The 26449-nt window shown below is 32.5% G+C and overlaps 1 protein-coding gene across 1 annotated transcript in view; it reads left to right on the top strand.

The window, feature by feature from the left end:
* Positions 1-26449, top strand: part of LOC132730028 (complement C3-like) — a gene marked incomplete at its 3' end in the record, with an annotated part of 130464 nt that overhangs the window by 70093 nt on the left and 33922 nt on the right. Inside the window, exons 19-23 of the mRNA XM_060715872.1 lie at positions 4314-4458; positions 10734-10801; positions 13623-13789; positions 20218-20439; positions 25001-25094. Coding sequence (XP_060571855.1) covers positions 4314-4458; positions 10734-10801; positions 13623-13789; positions 20218-20439; positions 25001-25094 — 696 coding nt within the window. The remainder of the gene's footprint in view (positions 1-4313; positions 4459-10733; positions 10802-13622; positions 13790-20217; positions 20440-25000; positions 25095-26449) is intronic.

Consider the following 26449-nt stretch of genomic DNA (forward strand, 5'->3'; position numbering starts at 1 on the left):
AAGCATTAATCACAACAAAATAACATAAGAATTGCAGACTCGGTTTGATTGAGTCTGTACATGAGGGATAATGAATAAATGCAACATCCCTCACGCCCCCTAGCACCGGCTTGAGCGGAACTCAATTCTCAACACTTTATAGTGCTGGCATCAATGATCCCGAAGGACCAGAAAATATGACAACACTAGATTGAAGTACGGGGCAACTTTTTACAGCTGCCACACGGCACTTGACACCTGCTGTTGTGAAGTACAAAATTCTGGAAACAAAGTGATCCCTCGGAAACATTAATCACAACAAAATAACATAAAAATTGCAGACTCGGTTTGATTGAGTCTGTACATGAGGGATAATGAATAAGTGCAACATCACTCACGCCCCTAGCACCGGCTTGAGCGGTACTCAATTCTCAACACTTTATAGTGCTGGCATCAATGATCCCGAAGGACCAGAAAACATAACAACACTGAAGTGAAGTACGGGGCAACTTTTTACGGCTGCCACACGGCACTTGACACCTGCTGTTGTGAAGTACAAAATTTTGGAAACAAAGTGATCCCTCGGAAGCATTAATCACAACAAAATAACATAAGAATTGCAGACTCGGTTTGATTGAGTCTGTACGTGAGGGACACTTTATTAATATGGTTAACTGAATATCTACACTAAATTATTTATGCGAACTGTCAAATGTTGTTTAACAATTTTTAAACACAAATTATTATTTCACGAGTTCGAAAATACATGTACTTGCGATATCATTGGATTGCAGAATTTAAAGTGTATAAAGCTATATATCTGATGCAAAAATTATTGTCCTAATTTCAAAAAAGTTTACTTCCAAAATGCTTCTATGAAATAAAAATGTCAATTTATTGCCTTAAAAGCGATTGGCACATAGTAGCCAATAGCAAAATGATATTTTGTTTCGGAACATTTTATTCTGTTTACGTACACTATTCATGTGAATGAAATATCATAGACATTCTATGTCACAACCATTTCGGGAATCAACCATATGAGCCGCGTCATGACAAAACCAACATAATGGGTTTGCGACCGGCATAGATCCAGACCAGCCTGCGCATCCGCGCAGTCTGATCAGGATCCATGCTGTTCGCTATCAGTTTCTTTACTTGTTATAGGGTCTGTAAGCGAACAGCATGGATCCTGATTAGACTGCGCGGATGCGCAGGCTGGTCTGAATCCATGCTGGTCGCAAACCTATAATGTTGGTTTTGTCGTGATGCGGCTCATATATTAATGGAACCAAAATAATTCTACTATTAATACATTTTGTTAAAGTATTTTATAAGATATAGATATATACCATTAAATACTCAAATGATCTCTAATGAACGAATATTACACATAGTATTCGCTATAAATGACACTTGCGAATAGATGCAAGCGATTGAAAGTTCAAATCCTGTAATTTGGATTTTGGCAATATAATTACTCACTGCCTGGTATTTTTGATATGATAAACGACATGAGAGTCCATAATTTATTATTTAAAGGACGTAAATACAGAATTCTTTCTGGTACTGATTTTAATGCTTCTCGAAGTCAGATAGCTGGATTGATCGAGGCATTTTCGGTAAAATGGGGTCGTCGCGAAAATGCTGATAGTAATGCATTTAATATATGGAAACATAATTTATTTAATATTATTGAATTACTTATCGAATTCCATTGTGGGATTGGACATCTTTTACAACTTGAAACAAGACTTTATACTTTACGACATCTTAGAAAGGATATATTAGCGTTCCACTCTAAATTTGCAGTCAAGGCGGTCAATAACATAATTACATTTTTTCATGACTACTCACTTACTATTCACATACAGAAACTGAAATTAAAATACATCTGAATTTGCTCTTAGTCATAACGTTGACAAGTCAAGGATCTTGGCAAGTTTGTCCTGTTTGAGTAAAGTTAGAAATATCCGTACTTATCTGCCTATCACATAGAAAACGGCTGTAATTTAATTCAAAACCAGTGCCATCAACAGAATAGATAAAATATTTCAATTTGTATTGTGTTAAACTGTGGGCAGACCCAAACTTTAATGATTTTAACTTCTAAAATTATGACTCGGCATTGCTTTGTATAACAAAAAACAACTTTTCTAATTTTTTCGGTTCTAAACTATTAATACTTATTCCTTAACCATGTATATTCCATATATATATATACATTTATTCTAAATGCTAAGACCTGGAAAAACTCTTGTTTATCTACAATTGCTTTTTTAAAGACATGGACGTTGAATATCGTTTAAAAATGAGAATTTAATATAGTTTTCAAATGATCAGCATTACAAAATGGTCTAAACACTTAAAGCACGTGAATTATTAACAAGGTTTTTTTTATAGTAGGATAAAACAATGCTCATATGCTAAAACATTGTTTATATACCATAACAATATAGTACAGTGTAAGATTACACAGAATACAAACTATCACTACGCTTTTTTAACATTTGAAAGCAGGTTTTGGCACATCAATTAACAATGGCCTCCTCATTCAGAAGTATCCTTATCTTTTCATCATCATCTACACTATCAAAATAAATAAAAATGTTGACATCCTTTAAAACAATAGCTGTTGTCTTAAACCAATTAACAGAGGACAGTGCAGTAACACATGCAGCTCATCCTCAACTACATTAATTCCAATATTGTGAAAAAATGAACATTTTGATTTGTTCTATACTGCTATGATAGGGATTTTATGTTAAATCTTTCCCACTTCTTTTACATTAGGAAATTACCCCATGCATTTAAGAACACTTCCCGATACCTAGATGATACCCTTAATATGAATAATCCTTAATTCAATCAAATGGTTACTACAATATATATCCTATTGAACTTAAATTGAATAAGACTTACTTTTTTGACATTATTTAAGATAAAAGAGATGATTTTGATATCATTTTTTTATTTTAAAATTGTTCACTATCCACATTTAGATGGAGATGTACCTCATGCTACATCATATGGGTTATATATTTCTCAATTAATTAGATTTGCTAGGGCGTGCAGTCGTGTTGATGATTTCAATGAACGCAATTTATTTATTACTGACAAACGTCTTAAACAAGGCTATCGTTTTCATAAACTGGCAGATATTTACCAACATAAGTCAGATTTAGTTGTTAAACATAATTGTAGTAACACTTTTACGACAAGGCATTAGAAAGCCTTATTTTTATGGAGATGTGGTTTACAAACTTCGTAGGATCATGGGTTATAGTAATTCTTTTGCTGTATTCAATAAAATAATTAAACGGTTTATTAACGAGGTTATTACCCAATTATCTTAAGGCATTCCGCATGCTTGGTGCCCAACCCTTTTACAGTTGGACGCTACGCCTTCCTCTTTTAATTACATCTGACAGACTAAGTGGGGGACTCTGTGACAGACAGTTCTTATAGACCTTTGGGACTTAATTGTTTTAATTTTCGTCTTCTTTCTTACTTCGTCGGGCTCTTCTAGGCTTCGAGTACTTTGGTAATGGTCATGATCATTTGTGTTGTATCTATTTTGTCTAATGTAACCCAAACAGTTGTTAGAAATTCACTTGGCGAGGATTAATTGTAATTCACCTCTTGTGTCATTTAGGAACATATTGGGACTAAGAATGATGTTTGGCGCGCCAAAAACCGGTTTAAACTCCCCAGCGTTGTAACTACAACTGACCGTTCCAATGTCTGTATCGTTGCTTGTTTTATTGTTAACATGATTTGTGATGTCTACCTAATTAAATTGTCATTAACGGTATTTTCTCACCTCCTCGCATTTTACTCCCCTCACCCTTCACCTTACAGCGCGTGTTCCTTTTAATTCACATGTTGGCCCGTATAAGGTGTTAATAATTCACACATTACGTGTCCCTTCCTTTCGCCGCCCTAATGTCTTCTCCCAGTTTTGGTTTGGTGCCTTCTTGGTGCCCTGCTGTGGTGGTTTTGGTGTGTCAAGGGCAGCGTCTGTGAACGTTACCTTTGCCTTGTTATTCTCGTTTTGTTATTATTAATGTGATACGTTTATCATTAACCTGTATACTAAACATTATACTTGATAGGGTATTTGAAACATTACATCATTTTTGAAATACATTTGATGACCTGGCATTATATACAACGTCGTGAAAATGTTTGGTGACACTCTTTAATTTGGGATTTCTTGTACATTTCTAAGTCACTCAACATGTGCGATCATTGTTACAAAATATTAAATTACCTTGCATTAGATTACACGTCAAAATAAAAATCTTTAATTGGGAGCTTCTTGTTCTTTTCAGAAATTACTAAACTCATGTCAAGATCATTAGAAGACGTTAGCTATTATGCACGTGATTTACAGTTCCTCGCTGAAAACAAGATCAAACCTCATATAAGAACGGATTTCAGGGAGTCATTCATGTTTGAAGAAGTGCAACTAAATGTGTAAGTACATGACATGATGATTATTTTTAAAATTTTCTGTTAATTTAAGGCTTAAACGGAATAATGAAGAATAAAATCGGACAAATATTGGTGAAAAGTGCGTGTACAAAGGTAAAAGGTATCCTTACAAAATACTTCCATGATGGCAATAGCAATGTATATAGTCTGTACATGTACATGTATCATTTGCAGCACAATTCAATCAAAATTAAATGATTCTTTATGTTGGATTTGGGCACACGTGAACTATCAGTTAGTACCTTTGAATTAAGATATAAATACTATAAGTAATGATCATTATAATGTTTGTGGTATAGGACATTGATTATACTTTAGGTTTGTGTTTTTTTTTCATAGTCAGACAAAATAATTTCTCGAATTTTATTGGTTAAGGCGGCATTCATTTCCATATATTAATGTTATACAAAAAAGAATAGATAGACATCTAAGTCTTTGACGTATACATTCAGTTAATAGTTTTGAAAATACCCAATTTGTGTAGCATATAAAATATTTACACAATGTTTTGATTTGAAAACAAAAGTTGCAGATAAATAAACATAAGGAAGTCAGTATTAGATTAAATCATTTGACTGTTATGATCGCTTACATAAGAGTATATTTTTTTAAATAAACACAGTCGTTTGATAGTAAGCTGAATGTATGACCAAAACAAGTTGTAAAATAACCTTACAGTTTACAGTACTTAATTCAAACAGCCTCGGCTTTCTGTTGTAGTATAACGTAAGGTAGAGAGAGCGTCTAGTAAATTAACGATATCGTACACATATAAAACAAGTAAAATGGTTTCCTGCGGGGAACATTTTTAATGATATAAAGATATTTCATTTAACTATTTTCAACATTGTTTGGGGGGGATAAATATACGTTTGTATCAGGAATATAGTTGACAATAAACGATTAATATAGAATAAGGGTCTTTGAAAACTGGTGACAGTTGAAGACCAGAGAAGGTCGAACATAAAACAATTATTTCTATTTAAGAAAATTATTAAATAGGCCTACCATTTAATGAATAATTCCGAGCAAAAAAAGTAAACACACAAGTTTACGCAGAAAATATCTCTATTTATTATGGCAGATGTCACTACGTATATTTTAATCTTGTAGATTTTCAGTTTAAAGTTATAAACAATTTATTGTTTGTAAAATTTGAGGTAGATATTAAAGAATCATTGAAAATTTTCAAACACATCATTCAAGTTTTTCCACCTTAAACGGTAAAATAATTATAGAAAATTAGAAATATCACGTAATATCTTTTTGTTCTTCATTAGGTGTAATTCGGACTAATTACCTAGAGGTAAATCCGTAACGTACCGACAAACGGTATTTAGCTAGGTTTTCTAAAAGGTCAATTAACCAATCATGTCAGGTTTACAGATCACATGCTCCTCCATGTACCGAAAACAGGTCACGTGCTCCTCCATGCCTCAAAAGTTAAACGCGTACCAATACCCTGCGGTCTCCAGACCGCAGGGAATGAAATCGATATTCTGTTTTATTACCAGAACAATGCTGACATAGATGTTTCCTAACGCTGTTTTCTATTAGAGCCATATCCACCTTAATAAATCCAAGGTTATCCGCAGATTATCTTAATATCGCTAAACGTTTTTTTTTATGTCCTGATAGTAATTGGCACTTTAGATCGACATATGTAACTATACAAGTTTTGTTTAATAATGCGCTACTTGATACATCACTCGTAAATTTTTGCACGCCCGTATTCACTGAGTATTCTATGTTCTATAGAAGCCCAGGATTCTTTAAAATGATATTATCGTTATATTTTATTCTTATATTACTATAGTAAAGACATACTAACGGGAAATGATTTTCGTCCATAATTTCTCTTTTTAATTTGTTTAAGATTCTTAACTATTTCAATTACAATATAAAGCATAAAGGATTCCTATACACAGACCCAGGCTTCTTGAGATCTATACAAACGCAAATAAACGAAAAATATTCAATTTAAGAATCTACACAAAAAAGGGTAGACTGTGCTGGTACTATGCCAAAAACCGAATAGAGCATCAGAAAAACGTAAATTGTCTTGTCGTGCTATAATAATATACTTGTTAAAATATACTTGTTAACAGTTTCCCGCAGTTATTTTAAGCGGTATTCCTCTGTATGTTCATCATTTAGCCTAATTGAAAAAGTACTGGAGGAATATTTGCTTACATTTACCACTATCATGCTTAAAATGCTTCCAAAAATCCCCTTTTTGGTAGCTGTAGCCATATAATATCACAGTGTAAAGTCATTTTTATCTTAAGTTGTGAATAAAACCGCTTATATTATCCTGTACGTATTCTATACACCAAAGTTCTATTTGTTTAACGGTATAACTGGACAGCTATTGACTTTGAAAAATCTTTTTTTTAATATGTTAATTTCTGTATGCTAATGACAACAAATAATTAAATATATTACAGGACAGTGAAAATGCATGCTTATAATATATAGCTTTTTACACGTAAACGAATAAGTAAATGGATAATTATATTCTCGCTTAACAATTAAAAATACTAAAAAAAAAAAAAAAAACAAAAAACGAAAAAAAAAAAAAAAAACAACAAAAAAAACCCACACAAGTCAGTCAAAGAAAAGGTGCGAATACATACGAGCAACTCTCCGACTGGAACGACAAAGGCTTTGATCATCTGTTTTCTGCACTTGCCGAATTCAATGAACATCAAGACAGTTTGCGACGTGTTAAGCCCTGAAGCTATCCTTTGATATCTTTGTAGAACCATATTCCTTAAGGCATGTACTCTTACAAAGACTTTAAATGTCAGCAGAATCAGATTTTTTATACTTAAAAATTGGTTTGCACATGATCGTTAGAAGTAATTGAAGAGTGTTTAACATACTATTCAATTTTAACAGGAGACCATAAATGACTGTATTGATAAAAATATCTTAACTTAAATATTAATTTGTTTCCTTGTAAACAGATTGATTTGTTTTCCCAAAAAATAGGCAGGCTTTAAAGCTGGCAATACAACAATTGACAACGCTTGGTTATAACAAATATCAAGAAATGTAAAAATAGTCATTAATTAAGGTGACAACAGACACTTTCCGTGGTACTCACATAAATGTCATTTAAACCAACTTATTTTAGTAATAATTGTTATTTATTTAATCTTTGTGCATTAAATGTCGTTGATCATCACACAAAATAACATATTTGAAAAAATGCCTTTGTAAATGATTGATTTTTAATAAAAATCCTAAAATTTTAAATCGTCATATCAAAGTCATTTTTTATTTTTTTGTCATCAAACTTTTGGAAAATAAATATACTTATAATATCTGGGGAACCGTGTCTCAATTTTTTTCTATCTTTTCTCAAAAAAATATTACGTAACGTCAAACATTTTATGCGACTTTTTTCACCATACATATTACGTAATTAAAGATAATTAAGTCGCTGATTGAGCAAACAAAAATCCCTGACACGGTTCCCTCCGTAAATGAATTCCCTTTCATGTGCTTTAAACCGCATGTTAATTGCTTGATTATTAAAAAAGTTATGCCGATTCAAAGTTAGTCCGACCCACATCAAACGAAGTGTCATAAATCGGCTGTTCTCTCTCGAACCCCTGCGTTTCACGCTAAATAATTGCATAATACACAAATATCGCACCAGAGAGGGTCACAAGTTGCGGTAACATACTCTAACAACATTTTATGACCCAGTGACATCTGACCAATTAAAAAGTTGCTGATTAATATCAGTTTATAACAGAAATTTCTTCAAATCTTAACGTGATTTACTGTCGGCGCACATGTCACGTGACTTTCGGTAAAATTTGAGGCACTCGGTGGGGGGAAATGGAACGTATTTGCGCACCGCTAGCGGGGTATTTAATTGTTTAATTTTTGAAGTTTATTATTATTATCATCATCATCAGCATTATTATTACATGGGTGCAAGTTTTCAGGCATATGCCTGAAGTTCAGGTTTTTTGTGACAAATTTCATCATGTTTTCCTATTAGATTATATAGGAAAATGATTATGAATTACAGTTTTCAGGTTTTTCCAAATTTTCAACTTGCACCCATGTTATTATATTATACCAGTGTCACTCTGTCTGTGTATTCGTGTATGAAATTCCGTTAAAATATAAATTAAAATAACTGAGCTTCTGACGGTCTTTTAAAGTCCATGGTAGATGTACAAATACGAACGGGATATTATATATTTTTTCCTCCAAATTGATATAAATGCTTCATATATTTTAATAGAAATAAAAGGTATCATCTGACCTTCTTGACTTCTATTATCATGAAAATCATCTATGCACGGCATAGAGATCCAGTTTCTACTGGGATATACAATAAATTCCATACTTTGTCCGAGGTTTATTAGTACTGTGTTCGATTTACTGGCGAACAATTTATTCAAAGCATTCACTGATAATATATATTAATATCTTTTTTTATTGATTCATAGAGAAATAATCATCCTTAAAATCTAAAATGGTTTAGAAATTTGTCAGGGACACCTTACCTAAAGTCATATAGGCGTTCACATAAAAAATGTTGTCTGTTTTTCTTGTTGTTTTACTTGACATTGTTAGAAAACGAGGTTGAATGTAAAGCAAGCCCTTGAATCCGTACAAAAGTCCATAAACTCAATGTAATATCTATCAGATTAACGGGACAGACAAATTATTTTCACACATTATGGATATTTTAGCAACTATATCTTTAATCAACCCCGTGGTCGTGCGATTTGCCGCTATGCTTAATTATTTATGTTTCATACATTATGTTACGTACATTGGCCGACAATTTCTTATTTTATAAAAAAAAAGGCTAAATAAAAGGTAGACGATATTCATAAAAGATGTACGGTATTTGTACGATACATGAATTACGAGTAGTATGGACCAGTATGGACCGGTAATTCACGCATATATGAAACTACCGATTTCCCTCATTGATGCCTCAACAGGGGGCGGAGCGTTATCGATAATTGACAGGTTACGCGAATAGCAGATAAAAATGGTACAGGTACCGTTTTAAAACGTTTGAAAACACATTTTTTGGACTAACTGCTTCCAAAATTAAATCACGAATGTGTTCAGAAAAGGTTGATAAATCTACTAAGCAAAAAATCTCATTTTAGGTATTTTCAGTGATAATTGACTCCGTTGTCACCTTAACCTTATCAAAAGATGCCAAAACGACAATTACATTTCTCCTCTGTATATTTTAACCTGTATCGTTTACATAAGCGGTAGACATTTTCGTGGTACATATTGAAAGTAAAAGTATTTAAAGGTTTTATTTAAAACTGTTTAAAATATAAAAGTTAAAACATAGGTGCTTAGCCAGTCCTTTGTCGTCTCTTTAAATATGAGCTAGAATCTTTTCTAATAATAATATTTAGGGAATTCATTTCCTATTTCTGTGATACGCGAAAACTTCATGCAGTTTCTCTTTCACATATTTTTGTACTTACTTTATGTAGATAAGTTTAAAAAGTCTTAGTTTTCTTTTAAAGATTGTTTACGTTTATTTGTTAAAAAGGCCAGACCTAATCTATTGTGGTGTTATGTGTTCATGTTTGTCTTTTGTCCTTTTGTAACGGGAGACTGAACTGGTTTTGCAAGTTGAGAGATGGATAATTGATTTTGTATGAAAATTATTTTTAGCTAGTCAAATGGTTCCTGGATATAACATCTCTAAGTAACTCTGACCACTCCTTGTTTAACTCTCAAAATTGTAACACATATTCTTTGTATTTAAAGTTGACTCATTTATTTCTTTATAGAAATATTTGAATTTTCTATTTTGATGATAATATAAGATTTCTTCTATCACACATTCTAGTAAGTATATATTAAATATCTTGAAATTGTTTTTATTGTAATTTGAATTGTTGTGTAATATGTTGTATTATGTAAATTGTCTTATTGTTATTTTATGACAGGTTTTTATTCTTTATAGAATAAATATATATATTTAATCCTCATGGAGTGATTGTCAACTTAAACCCCAACACTACGTTTGTTTTTTCTCAAATAGGAAAAATAATTATGATCGTCAGAAAAAGAAGATAAGTCGAGTCTCCGGCAGCAGGCACTTTTCAAGGGTTTTCATCCATTATAATTCAATTTGTTCTTGCATGTTACTGTAGAAGGGTAACTAAAAAGTTGAAATTTACACATAGTTTATTTGTTCTAAGCATTTTATACATAACTAATTTTAGGCATTTTCCTTTTTTTAGAAATGGACAAGCAACTAAAATATATAGTTACCCGGATTCAATAACCGAATGGAAAATACAAGCTATCGGTATGTTTAATTATTTAAAACTGTTACTGCTCGCCTTTTGTAAGTATTTTCTATTGTCATATTGCAAGCGGTTGTAAACTTTTGATAGTGCTTATATTTATCCCATTAAAGTTCACAAAGCGTAGTTTGTATTTCACTGTTACAAATCATGCAAGAGTTCTGTTTGTAATGTGCTACCCAAATTAATATAGTTTTACGCTTCTATAATTTCTTTAAAAAAAGTATGTAAAAATAGGCGTGTTTAGTGAAACCTATACTTAGTTTATACATAACTTACTTTTGTTTCATTGTGTAGGAGGCTATAAGCTTATAGACGAATCCGTCCCTTGAACAAGTACTGAGCAATGAGTGTAAAGATTCTGGCTTAAAGACATTTTCTAAAATTTAATTCTTTCATAGAATTTTTTTTGTATGATAAGAACAATTAAATGGGGAATTCAAAATAAAAAAAATATATGTTGACGCGTTGAATTTTTTTTTGGTGTAAAATGGCAGTTTCCATGGTAATCGTATATATTAGAACTGCCAAAACAGCCACAGGGTGTATAAAAAATTAAAACATGTATCAGCTTCAGACAGAGCTGCATCAGTACTAAGGGTGTAGTACTTAAGTACCAGTACCAGTACTTGGCAAATTATGCAGTACCATTACCAGTACAAGTACTAGATTTTAGCTCGGTACTGCAGTACCAGTACTTTTTGGGTGAAGTAATTAAGTATCAGTACCATTACTTTTATATATTCATCAAAGTTTGAATAAATACAGTGTCAAACAAATAATTGCAAATATTATTCAGCAAAGAAATAAAATCATAATTTACTTTAAAGCTGCATGCCTCCAGATGACCCAAAATATTTCAAGAAAATTAAACTTGGAAAAAAATTACTAAAACTTTGAGAAAAGTAAACAAATTAAAGATTCAAGTGATAATTTATATCTTATGTGCAATTAATGACTGTATTTTGTAGTATTTATCACCATATTTCTTCTGCGTTACTAAGGCAGTAGGGGCTATTTATGCATGTTTTGACCTCTTTTTGGTAATTTACGTGGATTTTAAGTGCCGATTGTAATGTGTCTAGTACTTTCTTTGTTCATGAAACAATATTTTACCTTTAAATACATTTTCAAAATGTTCATGAAAATTAGTATGAATCTGGAGGTGTGCTGCTTTAAAGTTAACATAACATATTTACAACTTTATAGTTTTAACATACTTTTTACAAACAATATTTACAACATATATTCATGTCATATCTAATTGTTTAGTAACCAGTCAACTGTATAAATACAATGCAAACATCTTTCATTTAAAACACAACAGTCTTTTGTTGCCTTTCACACCTTCACACCTCTGTTCAATTTATACCAAAGTAAATAACAACTTTTTATGGTGCTAACAATATCACTTTTTTCACTTGAATTGGGATTTTTCAGAATAGAAGAAATTAACAAGTGTTTATTTTGCTCTTTTACTGGTAAATACAAAGTAATAAAAGATTTTAATAAGGATATTTTAGGGTAAAGAGTTATTGAGTCTGTTTATCTTAATTTAATTTTTACTTAAAGTCTTTGGTGCTTTTTATGATGAATACTGTGTTAACATTTGAAGGAATATTGCAGCAAATGATCTTTAGATTTGATAACTTACTTTTTCACAAAAATAAAATATAGTTAATGTAATTTACAGCTTTATTTTATGAGAAAAATTGATGTTATTTTTAATTTTATCAAAAACAAAAGTACTGGGTAATGCAGTAGCAGTACCACTTTTTAAGACAGTAATGCAGTACCAGTACCAGTAGTAGCAAAATTTTGTAAGAGTAATTCAGTATCAGTACCAGTACTTGCAAAATCGCTGCAGTACGTACTGCAGTACCAGTACCAGTACCAGTAATGCAGCTCTGATCAGCTTAATACACACAACAAGCACAATTCTATACAAAGATAACTTTATTTAATGATTCAGTATAACACAAATGATAATCGGAACATTTTTCTTTAAAAAATGAGTTTTTCGTGCTTTTAAACTGAACATAAACTAAGAAAAAAAAAGAACTTTGTAAATTTTTTAAAATATCGAAACATTTTAATATGATTTTCTAAAGTTTTTGTATGATAAGTAAAATTTTAATTAAAAATCAAAAGAAAAAAATTTGTTGACGCAATGGATTTTTTTTTCTAAAATGGAACTTTCCATGGAAATCAAAATACATGCAGTCACATATACTGACAAATTTACTGACAATACTGCACAATAGAAAACATAACTGACATTCAAAGCTACATTAAATTCGGCAGTGTGTTTAATTAAGCTGCCAGCAGACACATTATGAATTGTATGGCATATATGATCTCAGATCATTTCAATGCACAATCCGTAGGTAGATAAAAATCATGAAAGCAATCGTCTGTCATAGATGACTATCGTATACGTAGCAATAATATTTCGAATCTCAAATATCATTAAATGACAGTCTGGAACAGTAATGTTTATACGATAAATATTTTCTAACGCTTTTAATTCTGATCAAGATAATAATTAGTGCGTTTAACATCGATTTTAAATTTAATTACTCTGGGTTTATATTGTTATTATTTATATTTTTCTGTTGTATCTATGTCAGATTGTAATTTTCTTTTGTTTCAGGATGTAGATCCTATAAGGTTATTTTTTTCCCCTTTTTTGTTGCAGGGTCTTGTGATTTCAGGTCCATCCATTATACATAAAGTTTTGATGATTTGTTACACTGTTTTGGCTCCATGATTCTACGACTGTAGAATCAGTTAACTTATCAGATTGTTTTGTTTTATGTGTAGGGATAACTGAGAATAGTGGAATGTGTATTGCTGATCCAGTGGATGTAAAAGTGTTTAGAAAGTTCTTCATCCAACTAGATCTTCCGTACAAAGCAACAAGATTTGAATTATTTGAAGTTAAGGCTACATTGTTTAATTACGGACTTGAAAAGGATCCTATCAAACAAGTAAGAAACAAATTGATCACGAGATAGCAAATCTAGCGACAGAACTTTTTGTTAGAATAAATTCGAGATATTTTCTAAATTAAGTCTTCTTTAATATTCGACAATTCTGCGAACGTCATCTTCAAATAAATTGCAAAAAATCTAAAACGACTATTTTATTTTCATTTTTTTTTCCAAACTGAATCAATAACTGAACAATCGTTGAAAAACAGATGTATTCACAAGTAATAGTTGACAACAGATTAAAGTACTACTACATAGGGTAAAATAATTTCGTTTCTTTTTTCTTTTTGAAAATCGACTCGGTATTAATGAAAAAATATATACAAAATTAACATGGAGAAAATTCATTTTATCTCAAAAGTTACGTGGGTTTGCAATCTTTATTCACACTGTTACTGATTTATGGAAAGTACATACACAATGGTACGTAACTACGTTGTCGATGACCTGCTATATACTCTCACTCGGACCATTTGTTTTGTAGAAAATCCGTTTAATCGAAAATAAATTACGATTTTATTATAAGAAAAAGTTAAAGTATCAAAATATAATGCAGCGCACCAGTATGGCAACAGTCTTCGAGGTAAATATAAGAAAGAGAAAGGTTTATAGCTTTATTGCTTGGTTAAGGTCTGAAAACGTAATAAGCTCATTTCACAACATATAGATGATTAGGTTGAGGACCTTCTTAAAATATTTTACAGATACCAGAGCATAAACCGAATAATGTTACATTTATCACGATTGGTTTTTAATAGTGCTATTTAAAAGTCAGTTTTTTAAATGTTTTTTTTTTTAATGAAAAAATACTCCCGGTCGGACTCGATTTCAGAGATGCTCCCACACGGACTCAGAAATTTTGCTGTCAAAAATATTAAAACGAAATACATGGAATACACATGTAGTACTATTTGTCTTTCTTGAAAATCGTCAGTAGGTCCTGGTCAGATGTTTACGTTGAAAACTCTGATTAAGCCCCCGAATGGCACAGGAACATCAAGTCTAACTACTAAAATGACATCTTTGATGTTACAATTTTTAATTCCAGTAGCTCAGGGAGTGTGATTGAAAACATTGACAACCTGAACCGCCATATTTGTTGCTGCGTGGCCAAAAACAGGTCCGTTTCCATGCAGTGATTTTTCTTTTACCTTTGTAATGAATCAACCCATGCCTATTCTATTCTGAAAAAAACGCATAAGCGATCAGATTATAATAGATATGTTATAAATTAAAACATTTACACCTTAATGCTTAAATGTAAATTAAATAAAAATGTATTAAAACAATTACATGCAGACTAAAATGTGCCAAATGTGATAAACTGTATTTTACAGGCTTGATTAATAATATTTGAAAAAAAAATCAATAAATTTGCTGTCTTCTTAAGGATTCCCTCCACACTCCCCTGAAGAAAATATTCATTGAAAATGTGATCAACACATTCTACGAGTAATGCAATCTCCACTTATATTTACAATACTTAGAGACATTCATAGACTACATTTAAAGTTTGTTAAACAAGTTTTTTAAAACATTAAGCGTTCTAAATAATATGTTGCAAATATCTGAGATATAAACTTAAAATTTTATATTGGACTTGTTTAATAGAGGTGAATTACAGAAAATAAACACCGGAACTGATATTTTAAAGGGGTTTTATTTATTTATCTATTCATTTCTTTGTAATTAGAGTGGATATTTTTTCATGGTCTAGGCTTTGACGTTTCATTGCCATGGAAATATTGACTCTTTCATGTTCATAAAGATACCATTTTTATATTTAAACAAGAATTATAGCATATAATCGGCTATTTTTCCCTATTTTGCCCATGTTATAACGGGACCAAAACCATGTGTTAACATAGTCACGCGCTCTTGTTATAGCCCGGTTTCACCTATGCGCAATACACACAGGGCCCAGTAAACGAACCCCAAAAAATTACGATTTTGCCTGTTTGCCAAAGAGTCATACGCTCTTGTTATATTGGAGGGCCTCAGTCGCATTAGATACGGCAACATTCAAGTAACTATGCCGGAAATACGGCGTATAGAAATCGCTGCTAATTTTGGTTGTCGCCCTTTCTAAGAAACGGACAGTTGTCAATGTAAAAAAAATATTCAGTTTAACCCCCCGATTAACTTACAAAACAAGATAACACAAAATGAATATGAGAAAATGTTGTATTATTGATGTTTCTATTGATAAATGCTCTTTATATTTCTTTGAGAGAATAACATTTAGTCCACGATTTTTTTTTCTTGTGTGCTTGAAAGAAAAAACGATTTTGATGTCACTAATCTTTTTTCTACCGTCAATATGAAATCATTCTAAGAATTTCTGAGGGTCATGTTTTGTCTTGGGTAGAGGGTTGAGTTAATGTAACGTTGTTTTTTCTTGAGATAATAAATCTCTAATGTCAAGCTTTGTTAAATCATTTAAAATTCAAAAGTTCGTTCGGTTCTGAGAATTTCCCAAGTTGTTAGCCTCGGAAAAATAAAATGCATACGTAAAACATGTAGAATTGGATCAATACCGTCCAAGCACAAGGATTTTATGTAATTGTATTTTGTATTAAATATACATCATGAATCTGTTTTAAAATTTTATGCTATAATAGCGTCAACGCACATTTATTTCGTGTTATAAAGTCTGCATAGTCCCTCAGAACTGTTGGAGCCCGAGCCCGGTACCAACCGTTCCTCGGGACTCTGCAGACGTTATAACACGGAAAAACGTGCGTTAACCCTATAGTATCTTTTAAACCGAACTAAAACTGGTTTATTTGCATATCGTATCTTAGGAATCATGGAAGAAGAATAATAAGAATTATGATATCTAAAATCAAAAACATGTGTTGGCACATACAAAGTATTGTAAATAGAAACAAATTGTAAAATCTGAAGTAAATCTCTCGATCTCAAAAAAAAAAGAGAAAAATTACATGTAAACAAGAACTGAAACAAAACAATTTATTTTGTACACATCTTTTGTATTCTTAGCGTTATGTCATTCTTTATTTATTTTATTGTGAATGTCGTTTTAGCTCAAAGAAAACACTTAAGTAATTGAAATTAAAAAGAATGTAAATTACCACATTTTGTTGAAACGAAATACCCGAATCAATAAATTGCAACACCCTTGAAATTAAAGTAAAGGGCCGAAAAATTGCGATTAAATTTGTTTACCAGATCATGGACGTAATTGTAAGTGGTGGTTTGGTTTATGTTTGACAAAATGTGTAATTCATTAAACAGCGTAAAATAATTTGTATCGAGGTAACATAAAATTTAAAATGTGTAGGAGAAGACAAGGTTAAACAGAATTTAACTTGATAGTAAAATAACTTATAAATCCAGAGATCCTTTAGACAAATTAAAAATTAGACGCGTATACTATGTCAGAAAAATCATTTGTGTATTTTTGTTACTAATGCTATAATCGCCGATCAGATTCCGAGATTTCAAATTGTAAATAATAAAATGACCAATGCAATTTTAACATATTCTCAGTTCTTCCTTGTACAATTTACAGGAAGTCCAACTGAAAACAGTAGACGGCCTTCGGCCGACAAAATGCGAATCACAAGTTCAACAAACAAATACAATGTAAGTCATTGCATTTTAATTCAATGCAGACAATTTGGTCCATGCTTTACTTGAAAGAAAACATACATTAGATTTCTTTTTTAAATGACGCATCTGCTCAATATCTTTGTAAGAGGTTTAACATCGACAGTAACTATTTATTATTTAGGCCATCTGAAAACATTCTATTTAAAATCTGAAAGTATATGAAAACAAAGGATATATTTTTGTCTAATTAAATGTACATTTCAATAAAATAGTCATGCTTTAGATGATTTTAAATGAATGTTTTGAAAAAGTTTTCGAAATTTAAAGTGGTATCCCGTGTATTTCGTTTAGATATGTAAAAAGCAAGTTCGAGTTGGAGCATCACTGAAACCGAATCCGACTAGAAACATTTCCATTTCCAAGAAAAAAAAAAGAAAAGAAAAACTGACTTTTAATAAAAGTATTGGAAACCAAATTAGAAAAATTTGTAAACATTACTATGTCTTTGCTCTGGTAAGAGTAAAAGAATTTTCAAGTAGATTTTTGAACTGATGTTTTTTAATGTTTTGGGAAAAGTCGTGTTGGAGCCCTCCAAGAGAGAAAAATTATCTCGTTTTCAGGCTCAAACCGGAAAATAAATCTGGTAATCTTTCTTACAGTTACGTCAATGACTATAGCCATTATTTGGTGAGCTTCAATATATTTTGATACTCTCTGTTTTGCTTATTGAAAATCGTAATTTTACGTTGAGTCGAAAGAATTTCTACAAAAAATGGTCGAGTGGGAGCATTAAGCAGGTGCGCAATGTCCTACCATTGATCATGCTTCGTCAGTTTCTTGTATGCTTATTTGAGTTATACAAGCAGAAATCTAGTGGTTTTTGTTTTTGTTTTGGGTTTTACGTCACATCGACACAGTATAGGTCATATCGCGACGTTCCAGCTTAACTGGTGGAGGAAGACCTCAGGTGCCCTTCCGTGCATTATTTCAGGCACGAACGGGTACCTGAGTAGAACCACCGACGTTCCGTAAACTAGCTGGATAGCTTCCTCACATGAAAGAATCCAAAGTCCCTGTCGGGATTCGAACCAACAGAGGTGAGGGGCAAGTGGTTTGAAGTCAACGACCTTAACCACTCGGCCACGGACGCCCCAAAAATCTAGTGGTAATGTCTAATTATAATAGCAGTAAAGTGCGAGGGGTGCTGAATATGTAAGGTTTATTGTATTACATAGCAATAACACTTTGCACAATTCCGTGGATGTTGATAATTTTACAGTTTTAAATAGTTTCAATTTTAATAGAGCGAGCGAACCATGGAGGACAACTATTGTAAAAATGGTTGGTGAACTGATTTTTATTTGTACGACCAATATTCAGGAAATAATTGAAAGTGATGGCATGAGCACGATCCGCTATATTGTCAAAATTGCACTTCTTTTTGAATACTGCATTTTCTGAAAACGTAAACACATTTATTATTCAAAGTCACCATTTATGTATATACATGATGTAAATCATAATGTCCTAATAATTTGCTAAAAACACATCTCTGCAAAGCAAACACTTATTTACTAGAGATCATCGCTTCATCTTAATTGTAGAGGTTAACAAGACAATATTCTATGCAAAATATCTATGTAATAGCCCTTGTAGTTTTGAAGAAAAAGATTGTTAACATTTTCCTATGCAAATATTAGGAAAACATGTAACCTTCGAATTTTAACACCTTAGGCTATAATTTGAGCAGTCTTGGTGGTGGTCTACCAGACCATGCCTTATGCAAAATATATGAGCTCTTGGTCTCAATTCTTTCTTTAAAAACAATTAAAGTGTATTGTTATTCCTTTTGGTTGCCATAGCATCTAGATTTCTCTATGGAATAAATTCTTTAAAAGCCCAAGGAACAATCATGAAAAAAATGCACACACGCATGCATACACTTTTGAATCGCTATATGCAACCCCATCGCAGATGCTGTATTACAGATGTTGTGGTGTCATAAAAATTTGAAAATTTAATATAGCTCAGTAAAAACGCTGGAAGGGTCTATTTGTTTCCGTCAAAATGACCATGGGGACAAATAAGAGATATATGTTGGTAATACTTAGATGTTAACGCCCAAGAAATATTGTCAGAATCTTTGCCATGTGTCAGGTTAGGAATATTCGTCTTCTTAATGGTAATGGTCAATCACACACTCTGAGCTTGTGAAACATTTTTGTCGCATTATTACATGTCTGTCCCCTCTTTTTGCCATCCTTATGTCATCTCCCATTCTGGGAAATATCTTGAATTGGGTCCTGTCAACGACGCTTTGCCTTTTTATTTTTTATCCCATTTTTTTTGCTACACCAACGATACTCTCAAGAATTAGTCTAATGCGAAGTTTTCCTTTTCCAAAAATTTAAGCTGTCTATTCTGGTCGTTGCCACAAGTCCCGGCAAACACTTTGCTTATCCATAAGTCAGTCCCTCAAAGGACTACTTAGATCATCGTACCGTTTTGCATTCGGGCATCAAATTCTATTTTCTTAAACAGTGGAGAATATTTGAAGGGATGTAATGCTCATTTTAGTTGATGGTTTAGAGGCACGTTAAATTCATATTTCATATCAAACAACCGTCATTTTAGTGTTCTCATTTCTTTTCAACAGCTCATGAACAAAATATTAAGAACCATCGCTTAACTTTAGAAATCATAAAATATTTCTCTTAAGTAATGTTTTGCTTCGAAAAGGTTAGGAAAGTGAGTCGTTTCATTGTCCATGTTTTATCTGTAAACTATTTAACGTGGATATTTGCATTTTTACGTATTTAAAACGTCATTCTTCTGTGTTTAATTTTCAGGCAAACATGTACTTGGAGGCAGTGGAAGGTTTGTGTTATGGTTCGAGCCCAGGTAAGCCGTCCCCAAGAAAATCAATCGAAGTAGGTCCAAACAGTGCCACTACTGTTCGATTTCCCATTATACCGCTAAAAGCAGGAAAGTTTTCGGTGAAGGTTACAGCCATCGTCGTCGAATTAGGAATTCCAACGGTTGATATAATCGAAAAGGATCTTTATGTTGAAGTATGTTTTAACTGCCATACGAAAACATCATGTTTATAGACTTTTGTGGTGTCATAAAAAATTGGAAATTATATAGCTCAGTAAAAACGATGGAAGGGTCTGTTTGTCTTCGTCAAAATTTGTATTTCTTTGATTGTCCTGTTTTTGTTTGGGGTCCGCCTGGGGTTCTTGCCACTGGTTCTTGTTGCTGGGTCATATGGGGATTGCGTTCATTGAACGCCGCCTTTCCTTCTTTGTTGATTTTGTTTAATAGTTTCAAATTTCACCAGTTCATGTTAAATGCTGAATTCGATTTAAGTCGATGCTGCGTATGTGGCTTGTAGATTGCAATTACCACTTTTGACCATGAACAAACTTAATCAAACCAAACCAGCAACATTTTTAATTATGTCGTGTTAGGGCCACTGTGTTCATTGAACGCCGTGTTGATCATGTTAATCATATGATTTGCTTTATTTGGGGATTCTGTTTCCACTATCTTGTAATGTCATATCCCATCATATTTAACAATCTATGATCCATCTGAAGCTTCTTCGTTTGCTTGTACGGCACAACAATACAGTATGGTCATATGTCACTGGCACTGGAAGGGAATAAAACACAACTCACCTGCTATAGCTTTAAGATGATTAGACTCTAGTTAGTGAAACCTATTCAATTGCCTGTACAATCACGCAGGACTTTACGATGACTGCAATTTACATGTCTCCTTTATTGAAGGTAACCTTTCAGTCACAAGTGTCAGCAATGATAACAACAACTAGATATCAAATTTGTTTACTAGGTTTGAATGTGTCTGTTTATAATTGCAACATAAGGGGAATTTGTCATGTGGAATATCTAGGTCTGCAGGTCAAGGTCACACTTGTCTTCAATGGAAATATTTAAATAAAATGCAGTTTGTGTCAGATCAACAATTCTGTCATTGGTGGATGGATTAAAGAATTCTTATGTGCTGGAAGTAACGGCGACGTGCAGTGATCAAGAATGGGGTAGCTACCCCAAAAGTACAGGTCACACTTGTATATAAAATGTCATGATATGATTGTCTTTTATAAAAACACACTGATATTAGTGTCCTGTCAATAATTTGTCATTCTAGGATAGATTTAAAATGAGTTAAGCATAATGACAATATGTTACGATCATGAATCAGGTCCCTATCTTACAGGTCAAGGTCACACTTATGTTTCAAATTCATGATTTGAAGTTTGTCAATATGCATTTATTATTGTGTCAGTCAACAATTATGCCGATCCTTGATTATAAAATAATTTGTCATACATGTGTTAGATATGATGATGCGTGTCGGGAATAGGATGAAAGTGTTCAGTTCAAAATTCAAGGTCTCACTTGTATGTCAAACTTGATGATTGTAAATATATTGTCGTTTTTTAACATAACTTTGTCATTCTAGGGTGGACATAATTATGTATAATATGCTGCATAGTAAGATCATATGAAATGAGCAAAATTAAGCTCAGTAGCAAAAGATCAAGTTCATGCTTGTATTTTCAAAATCTGGAAACAAGGTGATCCCTCTGAAGCATAAATCACAAAAAAATACATGACAATCGGTTTGATTGAGTCTGTACATGAGGAATAACGAATAAGTGCAACATCCCTCACGCCCCCTATCACCGGCCTGAGCGGTACTCAATCTCAACACCAAATAGTTCTGGCATCAATTTCACCGAATGACCAGAAAATATGACAACACTGAAGTGAAATACGGGATATGACAGTGCATTGATAGCTATGTTCGGCCCATGTATCTTTGTCATTCAATGACAGATTTTGAAATAACTTGGTTTTAGCTAAAACTTGTAATAGAGTACCTCTCAAGCCGTGCTAGGGGCTTGAGAGATGTTGCAATTTTTCATTATCCCTCATGTACAGACTCAATCAAATAGAGAAAATAAGATCCCTAAAGAAGACTTACACGGCAAATTTAAAAGTATTGCAGGCTCTGTTTGTCGAGCTTGTACTTGAACGGTAATAGCAAGTGCAAAATACCGTCCACGCCCCATAACACCGGCTTAAGTTGTAATGATATAAGCATATTCAACATTTAAACATGTAATGCTAAAATTGTGAATTTAAAAACATCCGCATATGTGTTCATACGGCGGTTATCATGAAACCTTCAGTGTGTGGTCCCCAAGTAAAAGAAAGCGTTTGCCCTAAACGAATAAACATACCAATTCTGCAAATTTTCATGTAATTTTGCTGATTTTAATGCTTCCGGGGATCACTTTTTTTCAAGATATTTGTAGTTTCACAAAGTACATCTATGGTTGTTTCTAGTCATGAATTGTCATCCATGAATGGATTTAAAACAACTTTGCATAGTATTGTGACACATCAGACAAACGTGTCACATTCAAAGGCTAGGTCGAAAATTTCAAAGATGATGGTTATAATATGTCAAAATACTTCATTGATGGTTGGGTATTGTCATATTTTTGTCATTAAGTCACATGGATTATATTTTAAATAATTGGGATAACTCTTACTTTGAGGAAATATTTGTTAATGTCAGTATGTTATTGAAACACTCTTCCTATAGTTACTATGCCTTTTATTCAAGACAAGGTTATAGTTCCTCTAACTGGCACTGCTCGGGTTTATTTGTCTAGATGATTGGTTTCAGTATTCGTTACATGAATACTGTATAATTGTCCTTATGGTAGTACACCAATAATGTATTATTTCCACTTTGAAGAAGATTCAAATAGGCTAGAATCACTCTCAAGTGCATTGAAACTGAGAGGTTCGGGTTCAAAACCCAGAAGGGGCAACTTTTCTTTTTTTTATTTTTTTACTTTTTTATGAATCTCTTAGAATATGATAAACAAGATCAACAAGGAAAGGCGGCATTCAATGAACGCAACCCCCATATGACCCAGCAACAAGAACCAGCGGCAAGGAGCCCAGGCGGACCCCAAACAAAAACAGGACAGGGCAAGACAGAGCACGGACAGGTTAATCACTAAATGATAAATAATTTGTAACTGATTAGGAATTCAAAGAAAACAAATGAATGATAGAATAAAATGCCCACAAAGGGGAAGGGGACGGTCCCAGGAGACCGGGGGAAGGGGGGGTTAATCAAAGAAATAAAAACTAGGGGTAATGGGGAAGATACTTACCGTAGACGAGAAAACAACAAGGGACACAATCAAAAATGTCACCAAAACAGTAGATCCCTTTTGTTTAATTTTAATTATTTAATTAAAATAGGTGTTTATTTGCTACAAAATGCCAAATTAAATGGCAAATATGATACCAGATATTTTCAAAGTTTAATTAAATAAAAACTACACAATAAAAGTATTTTATATATTGCAAGACTAGCCAAGATACATTTAAGAAAATTTATGCAAACTTTGAACACAGCCCCTCATTTTGGTAAACTTAATTTGTTTCTGAATGTCATTATTTGTTTCTTAACAATACGCAATTGAAAAACATGTTCCATAATGATGATATTATTGATTATTTACAGTTTCCTCATTTCTGAAAAAAGCCCTTCTAACAGCAAAGTTTTAGAAAAATGTTCAGAAAAATGTCCAAAACTCACAAATACATGGTCAATTTTGATTAAATTTTGCATACAGGTGATATTTAAGGAATATAACAGTTCTATGCTGTCAATTTTACAGATCCTAATAGTGCCCGTTAGGGGTGTGTTACTTTAAGATATGGTGCCTGCTTTTAATTCCATCTTTTGACAGCTTGTCTGTAATAAAAAGGCTTTATAACCTCTGAAAACACTTCAAAGTCCATTTATGTTTGTTTTAGTTTCGCTTTATTTACTACTTTAGGTGACACGCATTATTTTACTTAAGTGGATGCCTAATTGAAGGTCCAATGATAACCGGCGTATGAACACATCTCGTGCCGATGAACAGGCTCATTCAAATAAAATAGTATAGAGAAAAGAGTTCCAAAAGTACGCCAAAATAGACAGTGTTCAACATGTTGCAGACTCTTTCATGGAATGACACTAATGTGTCACATTGAAGGTTCCATGATAACCTCCGTATGAACACATCTGTGGATGTTTCTAAATTCAAAATAAAATTTCAATAAAAAAAGTTCGTTTAAAGCAAGCTGATGTCGTTTTTTTTTGCTTTCGTGTAAATTGATGGATTGTAGGTACGGTGGGGTAAATATGTGACACAGTATTCTAAAGTTATTGAAAGGGGTTTTATTTATTTGTCGGTATTGCATTAAATGAAATGAACACACAATTCTATATAATTAAAGATTGAAATTATTAATTATCTTACAGTGTACAAACATATCAAGTATAAATATTATTCGACAGATGACAGCTGTCAGAAAGGTCAACAACAAAACAATATACATGAAGATGTAGTTGCGTGTAACTAACCCCTTACAATTCGTTATTATTCTTACATTAAATAAATCTGAATCTTTAAATATACAGTATATGTGCATATTAAAAATGTTACTAAAAATTACAAATATGTAGTTTACCTAAATTTATATTAAATACATTTTAATCTAGCATAATGGTAAAAATATATTTCAGAATGAGGGTATTCAGGAAATAATATCGATACAAGTGTGTCTAGATCCAACCAAGCAAAGCAAAGACTGCGAAGATGGCAACAGAGTTAAAACAAGTAAAGAAATTGTAGAAACGTAGGGTGTCTTTAATGCGCTAGTTTAAATCTTGCTTATTATCACGCAAGACTTTGACTAAATCTCTTGGGTCGCCCTTTTCGATTTATTAGATAGAGTTTGAAAATTTGACATTCAACATAAAATGTAACATTCGTTTCAGCACTTTTCTCAGCATCTACTGAATGTGTTTAAATTACAATTTGTGGGAACATCTAATATTTACAGGAGGTCCATATCTTATTTTCAAGTCCTGATGGGACAATTCAACTCAGATTACTTGCCCCTGATTTGTATTTTAGAATGTTTACAAAGTAAATATTTTCTGCGCTATTTCTTTTCATCTGCTAACTTGATTTTAACATTATATTATAGAATCCATTAATACTAACAGGAAAAGGGCATATCCTCGTCATGTCCTTGTCTGACTATTCAACATGTAAAATGTTTTTAAATCTCCCATATCTTGGCAACTGCAGACTGAATTTTAACATAATTTTATCGGAATCGTTAGTACAAAAATCAGATTCAACTGTAAAACTAAATTCCGATGAAACTCTGTAGGAACATTGTATGCTAAAGGGAGATGCACATATCCTCGTGAATTTTTATTTGAACTATTCGACAAATAGTTGTTGCCAATAATTAGTTTTGCGGTCTGCTTTCGTTTCCGTGTTATTTTTCAATTCTCTGGTTTGATTTCATTATAACTTTGTTGCAACATTGTTGCAACATTTTGTTCCAAAAGGAGATGAGAATATCATTGACATAATCCTGTCAGAACGTTAACGGGATACGCAGGCAAAATAACGACAAAAATATTAAAATGATCTAAATGAATTCAAATCACTCTAAAATGACATTTTTTAAAGTCCCAGCACAATGTTTGTAATAAATTCTAAACATATTGGGTTTGATGCGTAAATTCATTAATATATGTTGAACAAAATATAGAAGTCGACAGAAACACCGAGTAGTTTAAAACAAATTTTGTGACTTGAACAAACCCTGGAAGTTAAAATAACAGATGATGTGGATATACTATGATTGAAACAAGCCGAATTACTTTTGTGACTTGACCAAACTCTGGAATTTACAATAACAGATACTGTGGATATTGTATGATTGAAACAAGAGTAATACCGCCTCTGTGGTCGAGGGGTTAGAGTCAACGACTTCTAATCCAGTTACCTCTCTGGCGTGGGTTCGATCCCCGGGAGATGCTGTAGTAGTTTAGCGCGGAGGAAGGTAGTCTAGTACTGGTGTAACTCTCCAGGAACGATGGTTAGGAAACTACCCGCCTATATGACTGAAATACTGTTGGAAAATGGCGTGAAATGAAACAAAACAAAAAAAA

The sequence above is a fragment of the Ruditapes philippinarum genome, unplaced genomic scaffold (genome assembly GCF_026571515.1).
Source record: "Ruditapes philippinarum isolate M1 unplaced genomic scaffold, ASM2657151v2 ctg1615_1_1_1_1, whole genome shotgun sequence".
Taxonomy (NCBI): domain Eukaryota; kingdom Metazoa; phylum Mollusca; class Bivalvia; order Venerida; family Veneridae; genus Ruditapes; species Ruditapes philippinarum.